Source organism: Pistacia vera, unplaced genomic scaffold (assembly GCF_008641045.1).
Source record: "Pistacia vera cultivar Batoury unplaced genomic scaffold, PisVer_v2 Contig200, whole genome shotgun sequence".
NCBI lineage: Eukaryota > Viridiplantae > Streptophyta > Magnoliopsida > Sapindales > Anacardiaceae > Pistacia > Pistacia vera.
This window is the reverse complement of record NW_022196003.1, coordinates 1286056-1305001: the sequence shown is the minus strand read 5'-3', so window position 1 is coordinate 1305001 and position 18946 is coordinate 1286056. Positions and strand designations below refer to the sequence as shown.

The following is an 18946-nucleotide window of genomic DNA, read 5'->3' as shown; positions in this document are numbered from 1 at the left end:
CTGACAGAATAAAGAGTGATAGTAAAACAAAAAGGTGATTATTTCAAAATCGGATTAAGAAGATGAGATATCGAAAGTATTTTGCTGACCCTGAAGCGGGAGCAATCAAGAACAGAAACCACACCGACAAAAGTAGATAAGAAACAAAACTTGGAAGCACAGAGTTTTTAAACAATAACAAAAGACTGTTTTCAGGAAGTAGAAAAAGTGGAAACAACATTAGTATTTTTAAGTGTAAGCAACAGCATGATTGACAACAAAGAGAAAAGAAAAAAAAGTTGGATGCTAACCTTTGTAATTGCTCCTCAAGTTCCTTGCATCTGGTCAGAGCATCATGGTGACTTGTCTTTTCGTCTTGAAGCTCATTTTCCAGATTATCTATCTTTGCTCTCAGAAGGTTCACCTCAGATTCTAGTTCCTGGGCATGCATTTCAAGTGACCTGTATGACTCTGCCATACATTTGAGCTGTGTCTCGGCCAAGCTGTTTGACTTTTGAGCAGAAGCCAATTGTGATTTAGCCTCAGCGAGAAGCTGCTCAGTTTCATGTAATTGAGATTTAGTCATCTCCATATTTTCAGTACATCTAGCTAGATCCATTGCCATGTTATCTTTCTCCAATTTCAACACTTCAAACTCTTCCAGCGAGAATGGGCATGCATTGGTTTTTACTTCATAGCCTCTGACCAAATTACCGTCATCAGGAACCTCAGGATCTGAGGTTGGATTAGAAATATGGTCACAGCCATCTGGATATCTTTCTCCTGATGAGTCCTTCTGAATTACCTTATTCTCCGGTAATGCAACCTTATCAATGCAATCTGGACTATTAGGTTCTACTTCAATCCCCTTATAGCCCAGGATATTTAATCTAAGTTCGCTGGCTTTTACTAAAACATGAGAAAGGTCAAAAATGAAATCAACCAAACTTTCACTGCTGTCTAAGACCTTGTTAAAGCTGACAGAGAACTTCTCAATCTTTTGGCTCAATCCATTTCCATTAGAAGATGTATCATGAACTGCCCTTGCTTCTTTCCCAAGGAACAGCACAAAGTCATGGATACGAGTAACAGCCGTCACCAATTCCTGGCTTATAACACATATAGTTTTTGAAATCGGCTTGCCATCTTGGGAGAAGTCAATTTTCTTATCTGCACTTAATTTGGCATCTCCTGGAGCCTCCCTATTGCATGAGGCATCAGAACAGTCCACATCTGTAGAACCACAACCTGCAGATTGCTGATGCAGTGTACCATGCACATCTTCAGCAGCACGTTTAATATCCTCCACAATTTTCCCCATATCAGCTTCATTGGACATGGACTCAAGTAACATAGAGATTCTTGATCGAAGCTGCGTTATTGGAAGCTGCTTTGCATCAGATTCTGGATTACGCTTGGACAAATCCATATTATGCCGCTGTTCAGGTTGGAAATTCTCACGAGTATTGACCACTCCTGAAGCATTGCCATTCATAACTTCAGATATCTTGTTGTTTGCACAGTCTGGAGCGGTGGTGGCACCATTTGCATTAGTATCATTTGATAAACAAGCCAACTTCTCCATCTCAAGAAAGTCATCCATAAGCTCCAAGTGCTTTGCATTTTCAGCCTTGTTTGACTTCTCAATGTTCTTTTCCTTCTTGAACTGGGAGAGCTCAGAGATCATTGTTGTTGCCCAAGAGTCTGCACAGCTTACCTTGTCCTCATTTTCATCTTCTGACATGGAGGTGAAGCTAGGTGGATTGCTAGCATTTTGACTTGAGTAGCCTTCAGCAGCAATCTGAACCATAGACTTCGGAGAACTTTTCTGCTGACTGCCAGTTTGCAGTTGTGCCTCCAAAGTTTGAAGCTTGCTAGATGTCTTAGCGCACAGATTCCTTGAAGCCTGCAATTCGCTGTTACGCTTTGCCAAAGCTTCTTTAAGCATCTTTGTTTCTTCTTCCATTGTCAATAACCGGTCGGTGAGAAACTCATTCTCTTTATGGAATTTCTGTACACTATCAAGTGAAAACTCGGTAACAGGGGATAAATGCGGACTGGGTGGCTTAACAGGAGACCTCCTTAGGCGGGTATCTCCATAGTCTCGGCCTAAGTTTTCTACCTCTAGCTTCATTTGTGCCAGAGCAGCGGGCCCAGGCAACTTCTTCCGCACAAGTCCCCGTAATCTTTGGCACTCTGCTTCCAGCTTAGCTATCTTCTTGACACCCTCCATATGTTGCTTGTTGGCTGCTTCTGCAGACCTCATGCTCATGTTCTTTTCTTCATTACGAATTTCAAGCTCTTTGGCAACTATGTGGAGTTCATATTTTGCTGAATTTATTTCCCTTTCACATGATTCAATGTTGCCCTTCAAATGTTCAATTTCAGCCTCAGCTTGGGATTTTTCTTCACTTATCTTCATTAGCATGTTAGAACGTTCTTGCAAAGACCTTGAAAGCGCAGCATTTTCCGCTTCAGACCTAAGGAGTTCTTGGTCTAGGTTTGCTATCCTTGCTTCAAGCTCAAGTCTAATTTTGTCCCATTGCTTAGTTTTTGTAAAAACAACATCTTGCAATTTCTGCTCATGTTCTTCCTTCAGATTTCGTATCTGCCGCATACATTCTTTAAGAGCACCATCCAAATGTGACGCTCGATCTTCGGCAGTAAGCTTCAGAAGTGTGACGGATTCTAAATGATTTTTCAATGCCAATGCTTCTGCTTCAGCCTTCTCCCAACCTACCACAAATGAAGGTCTCATTTTAAAATTTTCAAGACTAGATGAATCAAAAACCCAATAGTTTTAAAGAGTCTTTGAATGACAATAGTATTGTAGTAAGATTAGACCACCAACATACCTGAGACAGCTTCTTCAGCAACTTTGGTATGCTGTTTCACCAGGTTGTCCTTGGTAGTAATCTCTGATTGGGCAGTGGACAACTGTTCATTCAAGTCTTTAATTTGATCTTCCAGTGTCTGAACTTGTTCCTCATAAGTCTTCACTTGTTCCTCCAGACCAGTCAGATGAGAATATGATTCCACAGAAATTTGAACATATGTTGGCTTTTTGTAATTATCCTGTCAAATTAGACGATAACAACAAAGAAGAACAATTAAACCAACAAAATTAATTAACCTCATAAACAGATACTGCTATCTATATCCCACCACCCTCATGCACATTGAAAAAATGCATCCGTGAGCCCCGTGGAGCTTTTAAGAACCTGATATTGGTTTAAGTGTGGGGCAGGGGAAAGGAGTTGCTGAACAAGACTGTCAATTGAGCAAAAGGAGCTAGTAGAAAATAATGCGTATGCAATTAAAATAACAATTTTAAACTTTAAAAAATAGATACTTCGAGGCTTGTAATTCTTCTAATTATCCTTGTTTATTTTAATAATCACAAACCCGCAGACAATGTTTTACTCATTTACATCAAAGCAGCATTATATTCCATAAACGGCAATGTGGCAAATCATCTGACTGACTACAATATTTGAAAATGAAATGTGCATTCACAGCTTTCACTGAGCATGAATGAATAGTAACTATTCATATATATGTAGACATACAGATCATCAAGAAGGGTGCTTGAAAAAGATATAGAATGCAGATTTAATTCAAAAATGATTTTCCTGAAACTGATTTTAATGACCTTACCTGATTGGCTTGAGATCCAGCCGACGCCGGAGGAGTACCAACAGACTCCGAAGCAGCTAACACCTTCTCAGTCTTTTCAGATGATGATTTTCTCTTCCATGGCCAACCCCGGCGGTCCATCTCAAGCTGTATAGTTAGCACAAGAATGAAGTTTAAGCTTCAAAATGACAGAAGATCACTTAAGAAAGATAAACAAATGAGTGCATAAAAAAACACAAATACTTAAAATAAAATGATCAGACGTGTTACAGCGATTTGCTAACTAATCATTAACGTACACATCAGTCTAAATTCCAAAACAACATCACATGAGCACATAGTATACCTAACAAGCAATTACTTTTTACATTAAATGAAAATATTTCAAAATTGAAAATTCTTCTGTAAATACTAATCAAATTATTGCAGAGCCTATTAAAGTCATGAAAGAAGGAGATAATCGAAAAAATGAAGTGGAAACCAAAAAGGAAAAAACACTCAAGAGTAATTGGAGATATGATGTGAATTACAAACTGATTAAATACAAAAAGGAAAAATGTGTAAACAATGACATGCATTGTGGTAAAACTAAATAAATCTGAAGTTTTTAAAATTGAAAAATCATGAACATCACCGCTTCAGGTGTTCCTATTAGAATACATCAATTGACGGTACCAACCTCTAAGATCTGATTGTAAAGCTTCCGATAGCTTAAGATCTTAGAATCGGAAGGAAAGTTCGGATAAATGACAGAAAGAAGAATAACACCTTTATATACACGAAATGAGATCCAAATTAATCAGAAACACTGCAAGAAATAGTAACAACTGATAAGAACTAGAAGAAGTGGAATAGCAAAAGTTCCATCGGGAAAATACTAACTGAAATCAATCGTACCAAGCAACACTGACAGAATAAAGAGTGATAGTAAAACAAAAAGGTGATTATTTCAAAATCGGATTAAGAAGATGAGATATTGACAGTATTTTGCTGACCCTGAAGCGGAAGCAATCAAGAACAGAAACCACGCCGACAAAAGTAGATAAGAAACAAAACTTGGAAGCACAGAGTTTTTAAACAATAACAAAAGACTGTTTTCAGGAAGTAGAAAAAGTGGAAACAACATTAGTATTTTTAAGTGTAAGCAACAGCATGATTGACAACAAAGAGAAAAAATAAAACCATAAATTGTAGAGATGATTAATGGCGAAAAAATACCTACCAGAAGTAATGTGGCTTCAAAAGAGATTTAAAAAAAAAGTCTACGAGATATTGAAGTAAATAAATATACAACTATTGCCTTGACAGTGGCCAATTTGTTCAGGATTGAACAACAAAGATCTGTAGTTAAGCAGGTTTTAAATGATACAGTTGTTGTTTCTGTTAAAAGGAATGATTGAAGAGCGACAATGAGGTGGTTGGGATGGCGGAGGATGAGGAAGAGGAGAAGGAGGAGGAGAGAGCGGTGGTGGTGGTGGTGGTGGTTGTGGTGAGATGTTTTTGTGGACTTAGGTGTCACTTAAAATAAAAGCAAGACGTTGCTAAAGCTCCAAAACCATCACCTTTTAAATTAATTATTTTTCTGGATATTAGGAAAACCCACACAGATTATTTTAAATTTATTTCCTTTGTTCTGTTGTGTTTATTATAATATCTGGAGAGTTATACCACTACTTAATGAGATTGAAGATGGTTTGACATATATACCCTTGAGAAACTAAAGAATAGCGAATGGGTCCCCCACGCTTGTGCCAGAAGCTAAGCTGAGCTGTATCCGATATTTGGAAAGTTCTGTTATTAGTTTGTATGTTACGACTCTGGACCACCGTCACCACTCTCTACAGCTCATAGGCTGTAAGTGTAGTGAGGACTCCACCATGTACTGCCAATGCATAAGCTTTCATGGATCATCACATTTTGGGCCGTTCATTTCCTTGTACTGATTTTTATGCTTTTCCCACCTCAAAATTGAAAGAGAATTGAGAGATTTTGGAATGATCAGAGGAGCTTGAATGTAGGGCCACTGCCCAAATTATGTTGTGGGCGTTGATTTCAAAAGATCTAAGTTGACAAATGATAGCCCTACTCCTTGTTTTATGGTAAAGACAAATATAATTCAATCTCGATTTTTTTCAAAACAGTGAAACCATATATAGAGTTAATTAATCAGGACTGCTTAACTATCTACAAAACCAGTGGTAGGTAATAAGTATGGATGGTAAGTTAATTTACAATAATGGACTAACTCTAATTACAACTTTGAATCGAAGCAAAAACCTAACCACTCTTAAAAATGTGAAATGCATTTTTCTTCTGTAAAATCACCTCAATACAATCAATTGTCAAGATTTCATCCTCTTGTACGTAGCATAATCTACCGCTAAATTATGTGCGGTCAGGATCTTCAACTTTATATGAGAATACAAAGTAAAGCAGATTTATCTAAAAGAAGTAAAACGTAATTTGGAACTCTGAGATTTCTTTTCACGTTAGATTTTGGGTATCTTAAAGAGCAGGCAGCTACGTCGTTTTCTACAAGTTAAGCATCTTTTTTCTTCTACCAGCTTTAATTTTCTCCAGGCCTGTTTTTCCTTTACTAGGGAAACAAACTGTCTTCGTGGGGCATTTTATTTTCAATGATAATGTTTTTGAATACGGCATGAATAGCAGAACGTTAAAATCATGTGATGATCAGATGGTATGCTCGGGACTATTATATTTCCTAGGTTGTTTCTCATCAAGTCAAACTTTTGCTGTTTATCTGACTCGTTTTTGCGCCTGTCTATTAGCACGCCTGCACTGCTGCACGCACATGCTCACCTTTCCCATTCTTCGTGTTCATGATTCATTTATTATTTTTATTTTCGACGGCTGCGATGTGTTTGCCTCTGTCTATTCTTGGCTTCATCGAATCCGTATATGTGACGTCGGGTGAGGAAATCAAGCACACTGTCGTTTATAGCTACATAAATCAATCCCTATAACCACTAACATTTGACATGTCCGCTTCATTTGACAGCTCACATGTTACTGCCTCAGCCAGAATTATGTCGAGGAAATTCTACTCGACAGTTTCGCGAACTTCTTCTTAGATATATAGTTACAATTCATTACTACCTTAGCATTCTACATGAAAAATTACAGTGGATCAATTAGACTGTCATATTAAATTGTGTATAAAAATTTAAAAAAAATTAAAGTGAAATATTCCTCTTAAATTAATACCATGCTCCATAAACCCTATCAAATTTGTCTAAATTTAAGACTTTTAAAGTTCGACGTGTAAGCTACGGATTCTTGAAGGTTAATTATAATAAATATGTAACCTAACATTTATCAATAATTTATTTTAATGAACGGATAAGTTGATATTTAATAGAAAGTAAAAACAAGTAATATAATTTAACAAAGAGTGGTTATACTTATCAAACTACTACATAAAATAAAACAAAAGACTCTCAATTAACTAATTAAGCCTTCTACTAACTTTGTTTTTCACTTAATTGTTAAAACGGAATCTATTATTAATCAATTGATTTTAGACATCTACGCGAAGATTGAAACCGTAAATTGGGAATGATGTGTGTTGATTAAAGTGTAAACATAATAGGTAATGTGCACCGCACTACAGTGTAGAATAACAAAGAGAGACAAAAATTGGTACGGTGGGATGTTAACCCAATTCCAAGACCAGAGCGAGTGGTCCCCACGCAGACACACACAACATGAGGCGCTTCTAAGATAAGGCCCATCAAAATAAAGGACAGACAGGGCCAGGGGTAGCCCTTAATAGTAGAAAGAAGAAGGAGAAAGAAGAGAGAGTATCAGTGTGGTACATCCAAGGAACAATTAAATAAAGTAAAAAAAAAAAAAAAGAGAGACACGTGGTCCCGCTCCACACGATTCTGTGTTGCTACTTGCCACTAGCCTTTTTATCATGTGGGGACCACCTGAATGCGCTTCCATTTTTACACGTGTCAAAAGTAGCGACCACGTTTCATTGAACCCGGATGGTTAGCTTAGGACCCTATTGCTAGTTATCAAAACTGTGACAGCGTCGGCAGACAGAAGCGTAACTCTCACCTGTCCAATAACGACAACTATACAAAACTGAAAGCAAACACATTAGACTTTAGAGAGAACTATTAATACATATAAAAAGGGTTAAATCAGTATTTGGAACACTAAAATTTCACGAATTTAGGCACACACATATCTTAAAATGCCTTGGATATCCTCAACCCCACCAACTACTGCAATATTAGAGGAGGGTAGTTTGGGTATTATACTTTAATTTGATTAGGGTTAGTCCCTGTAACTAATTCAGGTATGTTGATTTGGACTTATCAATTATTGTTAAGATAATGCCCTCTTAATTAAGAACTTCGTGTTATCTCTGTCTTCGAAGTGTATCTTATCGACATAACAATTAACTTAATTTTTCATTAAGCTAAATGAACAAATGAACATTATCAAATAATTAATTTTAATATCATGACTCTCAATCGTTGGCAAATAAATCCGATTTTTCTTATTTACTAAAACTCTCGTTATAGAATCAAACGTCTATTAGTAGGATGAGATAATCCAGTTAACCGATGGTTATCCAAACTGAAAACTAGATCGGTTTCGGTTAAAACATAATGTAAACCGAACCGTTTTCGGTTCGGTTACCGTTAACCGGTTTTTAAATTATCCTTATCTTTAAAATTCTTCAATGTTTATTTAATTCCTAAATTCAAATATTTATTATTTTATATATAATAATTTTTTTGCTTTATATTTAGGGTAAAATTGGTTTAAAAACAGTTTTCGTTAACCGTTAAAATTTTTTCAAACCGAACCGGTTTAAAAAAACTAATTTTCAGTTCGGTTCGGTTTTTAGATTATTTATCCCACCCCTACTGTTAAGATTTTAAGACCTTAAAACCACTATAGAAGAGGTTTACCTCTTACCACCAACTAGCTCTAAGTTCTTCTCATAAGAACTAGCACCTACGTCGTACTTTTGTCTTCGACTAACTTCTGCTAACTCTTCATTCTTAGCCCTTATTAATGCCCCATCCACCTTACTAACTTAAGCAAACACCACACTAGGTTTTACGTAAGTTTTGTACTTGTTAACGAATTATCATACTTCCACCTCACAGGTTGAGTTATCATTATAACCGTGGATTTTACGTCGATAACTTAATTTGTCAATAGGCTAAATGAACAAACAAAAAGAATTATGATAATTATTTTTAATTATTTATTATTTCAATTATAAATCAGTGAAACCCTGCATAAATTAAATGGATACTCGAGGGAGGAGAATTATAAAACAAGTGAACAGCTGGAATATACAAGATAACAACTGAATTTTATAAGCATAATAAACTCAGTTAAGTGATAATTATTTTAATCTCGTTACATAAAATATGATTAAAATAATAAACTATCTTAATTTGAATAGCATTGTCACTCTACCATGCCCCGGACCCATTGCCTAACATTAGGCTCCAAGTCATTTTCTCAAAACCCTTAAATTAATTAGAGTTATTTCTTAAATAAAATACAATGTCAACCAATTATCAACTTATCGGACTTATCTTTGTACTGATTATTAAGAATATACTCCATATAAATATATTGACCAACCCATGAAGCATAAAAAATTGGACAGTTCAATAAGCCAAATTTGTTAATTTATACATTAGATAATAATATAAAAAAAAAAAAAAAAAAAAAAAGATCCTCCGATATCGCAATTGACTGTACTTAAACTTGATTAAATTGTATAGCTGTCTCTGCAACAAAAAAGGGGAAAAAGTATAAAGAAGGATAGGGGATGGTTCCTTAGTGGCAAGTATTTAAAGAGGAAATTCATTGACAGCTAGAATGAATACATCTTGAATTAATTATTAATGAATCAGATCAATGGATGTTTGGACTGCAGAGATGGCTTAAATATGTCACCAAAATCTTTGTAATTTATATGATTTTTGCACGCACATCATATAATATATAAGGTAATGTGAAAAGGCGTGTACGGTTTACCGCATGATCAATTTTGATGCCATTCAGTTAGTTTTCTACATTTTACCTTTTGTTTTATTTCAATTTTAAATGTGAAATTCAAATAATAATTAATATATAATTTTATAAATAAATTTTTAAAGTTATTCCTGATATTTAAATCGTCTTAATATTGTTGGTATTGAAAAGACAAGAAGTGAATGAATGAACAAAGTAAATTGGAGAATGAAATTACCCCCCCACCAAAAAAAAAAAAAAAAAAAAAAAGGTAGTGGACGAAATGATTGGTTTAGCAATGATACACTTTTGTGGGAATTTTCAACCTTTGCTTTTTGTACGAAAGAATTTATATGGAATAGAATAAAATAAAAAAAAAAAAATTACCCAAAATATTATATTCTATTTTATTATAGCATTTGAGTAGGGACCCAGTGTTTTGTATTATGCCCTCTGATTTCTCAAGTGAAGGAGTTTTTTTTTTTTTTTTCTTTGGATTCGATTTCGGAGACTTTGGTACTTCTCCAAGTCACTCTTGCACTTTTTCTTTGCTTTTGATTCCTCCTAGTGATGGCTTTAACTTATTATCATTCCCAACTTAATGTCCTAAATAAATTTATGATCATTTCATTTGGCATTTGTTGCATGAGCCATTGATGGAGAAACACTAATTTTACAAGGCAGGAATGAATGGCATAAAAATCAACCACATTGTTTCTTTATGTAATAAGTTTCAATTGGGTATTTACTTCATTTCTGATTCGGAAATTGTGTTTTATTGAAGGGATTTACCAAGATAAAAAAAGTTAATTATTTCTACCATACCAAACAAAATCAATGCCAGTGAAGGTTTTATTGGTGGTCAATACTAACTTTACCCTTTTTCTCCTTTTAATTCTCTTCTTCAACATCTTGATCTTGGATTAAAACAGAATTCGACAAAGGCAGGCTGGCCCAACAGAGGAAAAACGAAAAGTTATGAAATTTTTAATAGGATTTAACTTTAATTGATTGATTTTGATTTGGATCTGACCATGACTCCAAGCAAATCCCATTTTTGTGAAACAAGAGATTAACCACAGTGTTAAATGTTAATAACATCATAATCATTTTACTTTCATTGTTGTCACTAATTCATCATAAAAATCATCACTTACTCTCCCAACTTCACCCCTTTTTTTTTTTTTTTTTACTTTTACCCATTCATTGAACCATATGCTGTCGTTTATGAGCCCAATAATGCCAAAACTAACTCAAAACAAAAAGAAGAAAGCAACAAGGTGATACTACTAGTACTATTTGTAAAAGAATACAAATTCTTTTACTGTAATTGGAGATTTGGTAGTTGAGATAATAAAATGAAGTTATAACATTCTTCTTTTGAAAAACAACGAACAAAACTCAATAAATAATGTGACGCGGTAAGCAGGCGATAACCATTTACAACTGAGATTTGGGTATCTGATTATCTGATCCCAAAAGAGAGAAGAATCCTAACTTAGTAATTACTCAAGAAGTGGCAAAAATCTAGAAGAAAGAAAGTGCCAATTGCAGAAGGGAAGGGAGTGAGCAATTAATTACTACATGGCGTACAGAGTGGTCCATATAATTCAGAAATTTCTGTAAACTTGAAGAAGAATGCACAATCAAAAAAGCATGTCCATAATTGAGCCTTCCCATTTGTAATTAGTGGGTTTCTCGTGATAGCCTGTTCTGTAATCCTTGAAATCTTGGACGGATCTTTTGGTGAACGTTTTGCAGTATTCACATGCCACCCACTTGAAATGCTTCTCCAGATGTGTTAGGATGTCTAATAGGTTTTAAGTTTTAAGCCAGTGAGGAGGGTATAAATTTGTATATCCAAATCTGATTCACCACCACACTTAGATTGTTGTACTGTAATCCTGTTGACTATTGGACAACCAGAGATTTTCTGCAACCTTGTTGATTTCCACAACCGGCCAGTGTTTATAATGCTGTCTATTATGACATTTCATTGCTCCTTCCTGCACTATTATGTCAATACTCTTCACCAATAACAAGATCTATTGTTCGTCCTGTAAAATGCTACTGTAAAAGAGTACACATAGTGGAATGGAATGGGTTCTAATTCTCTTAACGCCACCACAATTGGTAAGAAAAGTCAATCATTTATTACATTATCTTAATTTGTGATACCGCTGAGATGAGAGCAAGTGATACATCACAAGTCTAAAACACTATAAATGAGTAGATAAGAAATTAAAAATTTTAAAACACTTATTAATTCGGTTAGATTAAGAATTTTACTCAAAATTCTAAAATATTTGGATGTGGATGTAAATACAATGGAAAAATTCAACCAAGCAAGTTTCAAGGAGGGAGAGAGTCAAACATTTTAGCATAAACAATTCTAAGCCCAAGCTCAACAAGGAACTCAAGCCAATCAAGAAAGAAGCCAAAGTTTGAAGTTGTCCAATCCGACCCAACTCTCATTCCAAAAGGGAAGATCTACATGAACCCTTATTGGATCAATTTGCAAGATTCTCAATGCCAAAACTCTTAACACCTTATTATAACTTAATTAATATTAGGATCATTGATCAGTTTTATATAATAAGTAAACTTATTTCAATTAATGGGGAGTTAAAGACTAGATCCTAGAATTAAGGAATTATGTCTCTTTTGAATTAAATAGGCATGATATTGTTTTTTGAATGAATGACTTGTAATATTAGTTTATTTATTTATTTTAATGTATTTGTCAATTACTTGTTTACTTTGTATTTGCCTATATAAAGCAATTATTTTCATTGTAACATTTAGCTTATAAATATATAAATTGTTTTATCCATTGAGAGAACTTGTGTGTTATTGAGTGTGATTTTTTATCCAAGTCTTGGCAAGAGGATTTGGTGGTAATCAATTCAGGTTGAAAAATCTTTTATGCTTAAAGTGTTTAACTTGTCTTGGTCTGAAAATTGTAAGCTGACTTGAACTCCAATATTTGTGTTGGCGAATTTAGCTTGGATTTGTGTTGTGTTGGAATTTGGATCAGCAAGACACGTATATTGGAATTCTACTGTAGTATATATATAAACCAACCACAAAGTAGGGCCTGTGTGTACCCATAGAGCAACTTTTAAGAGCCCACTTAGCAGGTGCAATCTTTTTGGGTTTAGTGTGTTGGGCTTGTACAAGTAGAAACTTAAGCCAGGATAGTTTATTGAATCAGCAGGGCTCCATAGTGTAATGAGCCATGGGGCTTGTATAGTAAAGGTAGTGGGCCTAGAGCTATAGGCTTTCATATTGTGTTGAGGGCGTTCTGGCACAAGTAACCCAATGTTATCTGTAACGAAAGACCATCGTTTTCAGTTTAAATTTCACCACAACAACTGATTATAGCATACCAAATTCAGCACCAGAAAGCAATATGACAGGTGATTAGATATCATATTTGACAGTGGAATAAACTCTTGAATTGGGATAGCTCTTCCATCATTGCAAATTTACAATCTGCATTCAAAAGTATGGAGGACCCATATCAATGTTTAGGCTAATGACCCATCAGATGTAATGTTATTGATGTTCTGCCAATCAAATAAAACATTTGTGATAGTAGTACGTGGACCACGCTCACATTCTGGCGTACTGAAAAAAGCATTCTCATAGTGGAATAGTAACCAAACCAAGCAAGCCATATCTCTTCTTTAACAAATTTTGTCCATTCAAAGCATAATCCTATCGCCATGAATCTGCCATTATCAAACCGTCCAACTTTTTTGAGAGACGATAGCGAATCTACCCATCTAAATCTAATCTCTTTGCCGCAACAAATTTGACTTTAGTTAGTTCCATCAACCATCATAACTCCTGAAAATACATTCTTCCATGTTAAGTCACCATAACTCTCCACTACTCTTGGTTCTACTACTTTCCGTACCTCTTCTCAACTCTCAACCACCACTTTCTGGGCATCTAGCTAGGCCTTTGATGCTTTTAAGTTAGGCTTGGACTCTGTCATTTTTTTTATTTATTATTTTTTAAGTTTTAATAATTTAAACGGAATTGATTGTGACATCCATTTCCTAGAGTATGACATTGAAAGTCAAACGTTTCACATTGTTTTGTGTTACTCATTTTTCTTGTTTATAATTAACATGTCCTTTTCAACAAAGATTGTCCTTCCTACGCGGTGAATCGACAAGTACACGGTATTAACATATATTGTGTATTTTCATATTAATTATCTCATGATCTGCATATATAAAACAACCAACTATCAACTATCGGACTTATCTTGTACTGATATTAAAGAATTACTGCCATATAAATATAATTGACCAACCCAGGACATAAACCAGATTGGACAGTTCAATCAAGCCAAATTTTGTTAATTATATCATTAGATAATATATATAAAAAAAAAAAAAAAAAAAAGATCCTCCGGTATACGCAATTGACTGTACTTAGCTTGATTAAATTGATAGCTGTCTCTGCAACAAAAAAGGGTATAAAAGGAAAAAGTATAAAGAAGGATAGGGGATGGTTCTTAGTGGCAAGTATTTATAAGAGGAAATTCCATTGACAGCTAGAATGAATAGCCTTGGAATTATTATTATGAAATCAGAGATGGCTTTAAATACTGTCACCAAATCTTTGTAATTTATATGATTTTGCACGCACATTCATATAATTGTATAATATGAAAGGTAATGTGAAAAAGCGTGTGGGTTTAACGCATGATCACATTTTGATGCCATTGGAGTTAGTTTTCTACATTTTACCTTTTGTTTTTATTTCAATTTAAATGTGAAATTAAATAATAATTAATATATAATTTTATAATAAATTAAAGTTAATTCCTGATATTTAAATCATCTTAATATTGTTGGTATTGACAAAGACAAGAAGTGAATGAATGAAGCAAAGTAAATTGGAGAATGAAATTAACACACCCAAAAAAAAAAAAAAAAAAAAGGTAGTGGACGAAAATGATGGTTTAGCAATGATACACTTTTTGTGGGAATTTCAACCTTTGCTTTGTTTGTACGAAAGATTATATGGAATAGAATAATAATAAAAAAAAAAAAATTAACCCAAAATATATATTCTATTTTATTATAGCATTTGAGTAGGGACCCAGTGTTTATGTATTATGCCCTGATTTCTGAAGTGAAGGAGTTTTTTTTTTTTTTTTCTTTGGATTCGATTTCGAGACTTTGGTACTTCGCCAAGTCACTCTTGCACTTTTTCTTGCTTTTGATTCCTCTATGTGATGGCTTTAACTTAATCATACCAGCAACTTAATGTCCTAAATAACTTTATGATCATTTCATTTGGCATTTGTTGCATGAGCCATTGATGGAGAAACACTAATTTTACAAGGCAGGAATGAATGGCATAAAATCAACCAAACATTGTTCTTTTGTGAATAAAGTTTCAATTGGGTATTTACTGATTTCTGATTCAGGAAATTGGTGTTTATGAAGGGATTACCAGAAGATAAAAAAAGTTAATATTTCTACCTACCAAACCAAAATCAATGCCAGTGCAAGGTTTTATTGGTGGGGTCAATACAACTTTACCCTTATTCTCCTTTTAATTCTCTTCTTCAACATCTTGATCTTGGATTAAAACAAGATTCGACAAAGGCAGCTGGCCCAACAGAGGAAAAACGAAAAGTTATGAAATTTTAATAGGGATTTAACTTTAATTGATGATTTTGATTTGGATCTGACCATGACTTCAAGCAAAATCCCATTTTTGTGAAACAAGAGAATTAACCACAGTGTTAAATGTTAATAACATCATAATCATTTTTACTTCATTGTTGTCACTAATTCATCATAAAAATCATCACTTACTCTCCCACTTCCTTCTTTTTTTTTTTTTTTTTAACTTTACCCATTCATTGAACCATATGCTGTCGTTCTATGAGCCCAATAATGCCAAAACTAACATCAAAACAAAAATAGAAGAAAGCAACAAGGTGATGCTACTACAGTCTATTTGTAAAAGAATACAAATTCTTTTACTGTAATTGGAGATTTGGTAGTTGAGATAATAAAAATGAAGTTATCATTCTTCTTTTGAAAAACAACAGTACAAAACTCAATAAATAATGTGACGCAGGTAAGCAGGCGATAACCATTACAATGAGATTTGGGTATCTGATTATCTGATCCCGAAAGAGAAGAAGAATCCTAACTTAGTAATTACCAAGAAGTGGCAAAAATCTAGAAGAAAAGATTGCAGAAGGGAAGGGAGTGAGCAATTAATTATACATGGCGTACAGAGTGGTCCAATTAATTCAGAAATTTCTGTAAACTTGAAGAAGATGCACAATCAAAAAAGCATGTCTCATAATTTTAGCCTTCCCATTTGTAACTAGTGGGTGTTCTCGTGATAGCCTGTTCTGTAATCCTTTGAAACTTGGACGGATCTTTTGGTGAACGTTTGTGCATTATTCACATGCTACCCACTTGAAATGTTCTCCAGATGGTTGGTTTTTAGGTTTTAAGGCACAGTGAGGAGGGTATAAATTTGTATATCCAAATCTGATTCACCACCACACACTTAAGTATTGTTGTACTGTAATCCTTGACTATTGAGCAACTCAGAGATTTTCTGCAACCTTTGTATTTCCAACAACCGGCAGTGTTATTAATGCTGTCTATATATGACATTTCATTGCTCCCTCGTCACTATTATGTCAAAACTCTTCACCAATAACAAGATCTCTATGTTGTCCTGTAAAATGCATACTGTAAAAGAGTACACATAGTGGAATGGAATGTGGGTTCTAATTCTCTTAACGCCACCACATTGGTAAAGAAAAGTCAATCATTATTACATTATCTATAATTAATGTGATACCGCAGATAAACTGATAGCAAGTGATACCTTACAGTACTAAAACACAGTAATTTGAGAAGATAAAAAATTACAAGTTCTAAAATACATGCTAATTCGGTTAGATTAGAATTTTACTAAAAGTTATAAAACATTTGGATGTGTAATGGAAATGCAATAGGAATTCGACCAACAAGTTCTAAGGGTGAGAGAGTCTAAATATTCAGTCAAACTATTCCAAGCCCAAGCTCAACAAGGGAACTCAAACCACAAGAAAGAAGTCAAAGGTGTTGAAGTTGTCCAATCGACCAATCTCATTCCAAAAAGGAAAGATCTACATAACCCTTATTGGATCTATTGCAAGATTCTCAAGGTCCAAAACTCTTACACCCTTATTAATAGACTTAATTATGATCATTGATCAAGTTTGATATAATAAAGTGAATTATTTCAATTAAGAGAGGTTAAAGACATTATCATAAATTAGGGAATATGTCTCTTTATATTAAATATGTATGGTTCGCTTTTTGAATGAATGACTTGTAATATTAGTTAATTTATTTATTTTAATGTATTTGTCAATAATTGTTTACTTTGTATTTGCCTATATAAAGAAACTATTTTCTATAACATTTAGTTATGAAATATAAAATTAATTTTATCCATTTGAAGAACTTGTGTTATTGAATGTAATTTTTTATCCAAGTCTTGGCAGGAGGATTTGGTGATGATCAATTAGATTGGTGAAACACTTTTATGTTAAGTTTTTTACTTGTCTTGGTCTAAAATTGAAGTAAGTGACTTGAACTCCAATATTGTGTTGGCCGAATTTAGCTTGGATTGTGTTGTGTGTGTGGAATTGGATGATTGGATCAGCGGACACGTATATTGGAAATTCTAAGTGTGTATGTCATATATTATTATTCTTGGCTTCATCGAATCCGTATATGTGACGTCGGGTGAGGAAATCAAGCAACTGTCGTTTAATAGCTACATAAATCAATCCCTATAACCACTTTTGACATGTCGGCGTTATTTGACAGCTCACATGTTACTGCCTCGGCTAAAATTATGTTGAGGAAAATTCTACATCGATAGTTTCGCAAACTTCTTCTTAGATGTTATAGCTACAATTGATTAACTACACTTGCATTCTACCTGAAAAATTACAGATTTAGAATTGCCATATCGGGGTTGTGACAAGAAATTTAAATAATAAATTATGGGCAAAGCATTACTCTTATATTAAATACCGTGCTCCGATTAAACTCGTGTCAAATTTTGTCTGAATTTAAGACTTTTAAAGCTCGACGTATAAGCCATCGGATTCTTGAAGGTTGAAATTATAGTAAATGCATGTAACCTAACATTTTATCAATAATTTATTTTAATGAACGGATAAGTTGATATTTAATAGAAAGTAAAAACAAAGTAAATATTAATTTAACAAAGATGTGGTTATATTTATCGAACTACTACATAAAATAAAACAAAAGACTCTCAGTTAACTAATTAAGCCTTCTACCTAACTTTGTTTTTCACTTAATTGTTAAAACGGGCTCATTATTGATTAATCAATTGATTTTAGACATCTACGCTAAGATTGAAACCGTAAATTGGGAATGATGTGTGTTGATTAAAGTGTAAACATAATAGGTAATATGCACCGCCAGTACAGTGTAGAATAACAAAGAGAGACAAAAATTGGTACGGTGGATGTTAGACCCAATTCCAAGACCAGAGCGAGTGGTCCCCACGCAGAGACACACACAACAATGAGGCGCGTCTAAGATAAGGCCCATCAAAATAAAAGGACAGACAGGGCCAGCGGTAGCCCTTAATAGTGGAGCAGTAGAAGAAGAAGGAGAAGAAGAAGAGAGTAGTCTGTGTGAGTAGCATCCAAGGAACAATTAAATAAAGTGAAAAAAAAAAAAAAAAGAGAGAGAGACACGTGGTCCCTACGCTCCACACGATTCTGTGTTGCTACTTGCCACTAGCCTTTTTATCATGTGGGGACCACCTGAATGCGCTTCCATTTTTACACGTGTCAAAAGTAAGCGACCACGTTTCATTAGAACCCGGATGGTTAGCTTAGGACCCTATTGCAGTATTGCTAGTTATCAAAACTGTGACAGCGTCGGCAGACAGAAGCGTAACTCTCACCTGTCCAATAACGACAAACTATGATCAAAACTGAAAAGCAAAACACATTAGACTTTAGAGAGAAACTATTAATTACATATAAAAAAGGGTTAAATCAGATATTTGGAACACTAAAATTTCACGAATTTAGGCACACACATATCTTAAAATGCCTTGGATATCCTCAACCCCACCAACTACTGTAATATTAGAGGAGGGTGGTTTGGGTATTACTCTTTTATTATGATTAGGATTAGTCACTGTAACTAATTCAGGTATGTTGATTTGGACTTATCAATTATTGTTAAGATAATGCCCTCTTTAATTAAGAACTTCGTGT

The 18946-nt window shown here is 34.3% G+C and overlaps 1 protein-coding gene across 1 annotated transcript; it reads right to left on the bottom strand.

Annotated features, from left to right (window-relative positions):
* Positions 1-43: 43 nt before the first annotated feature.
* Positions 44-4746, bottom strand: LOC116128494 (filament-like plant protein 4). The gene is made up of 4 exons (XM_031414208.1): positions 4295-4746; positions 3637-3762; positions 2835-3054; positions 44-2715 (listed from the first exon to the last, which is right to left on the bottom strand). Exons 2-4 carry the CDS (start codon positions 3754-3756, stop codon positions 44-46), a joined length of 3012 nt encoding a protein of 1003 aa, XP_031270068.1. The 5' UTR covers positions 3757-3762; positions 4295-4746.
* Between the last annotated feature and the right edge of the window lie 14200 nt (positions 4747-18946).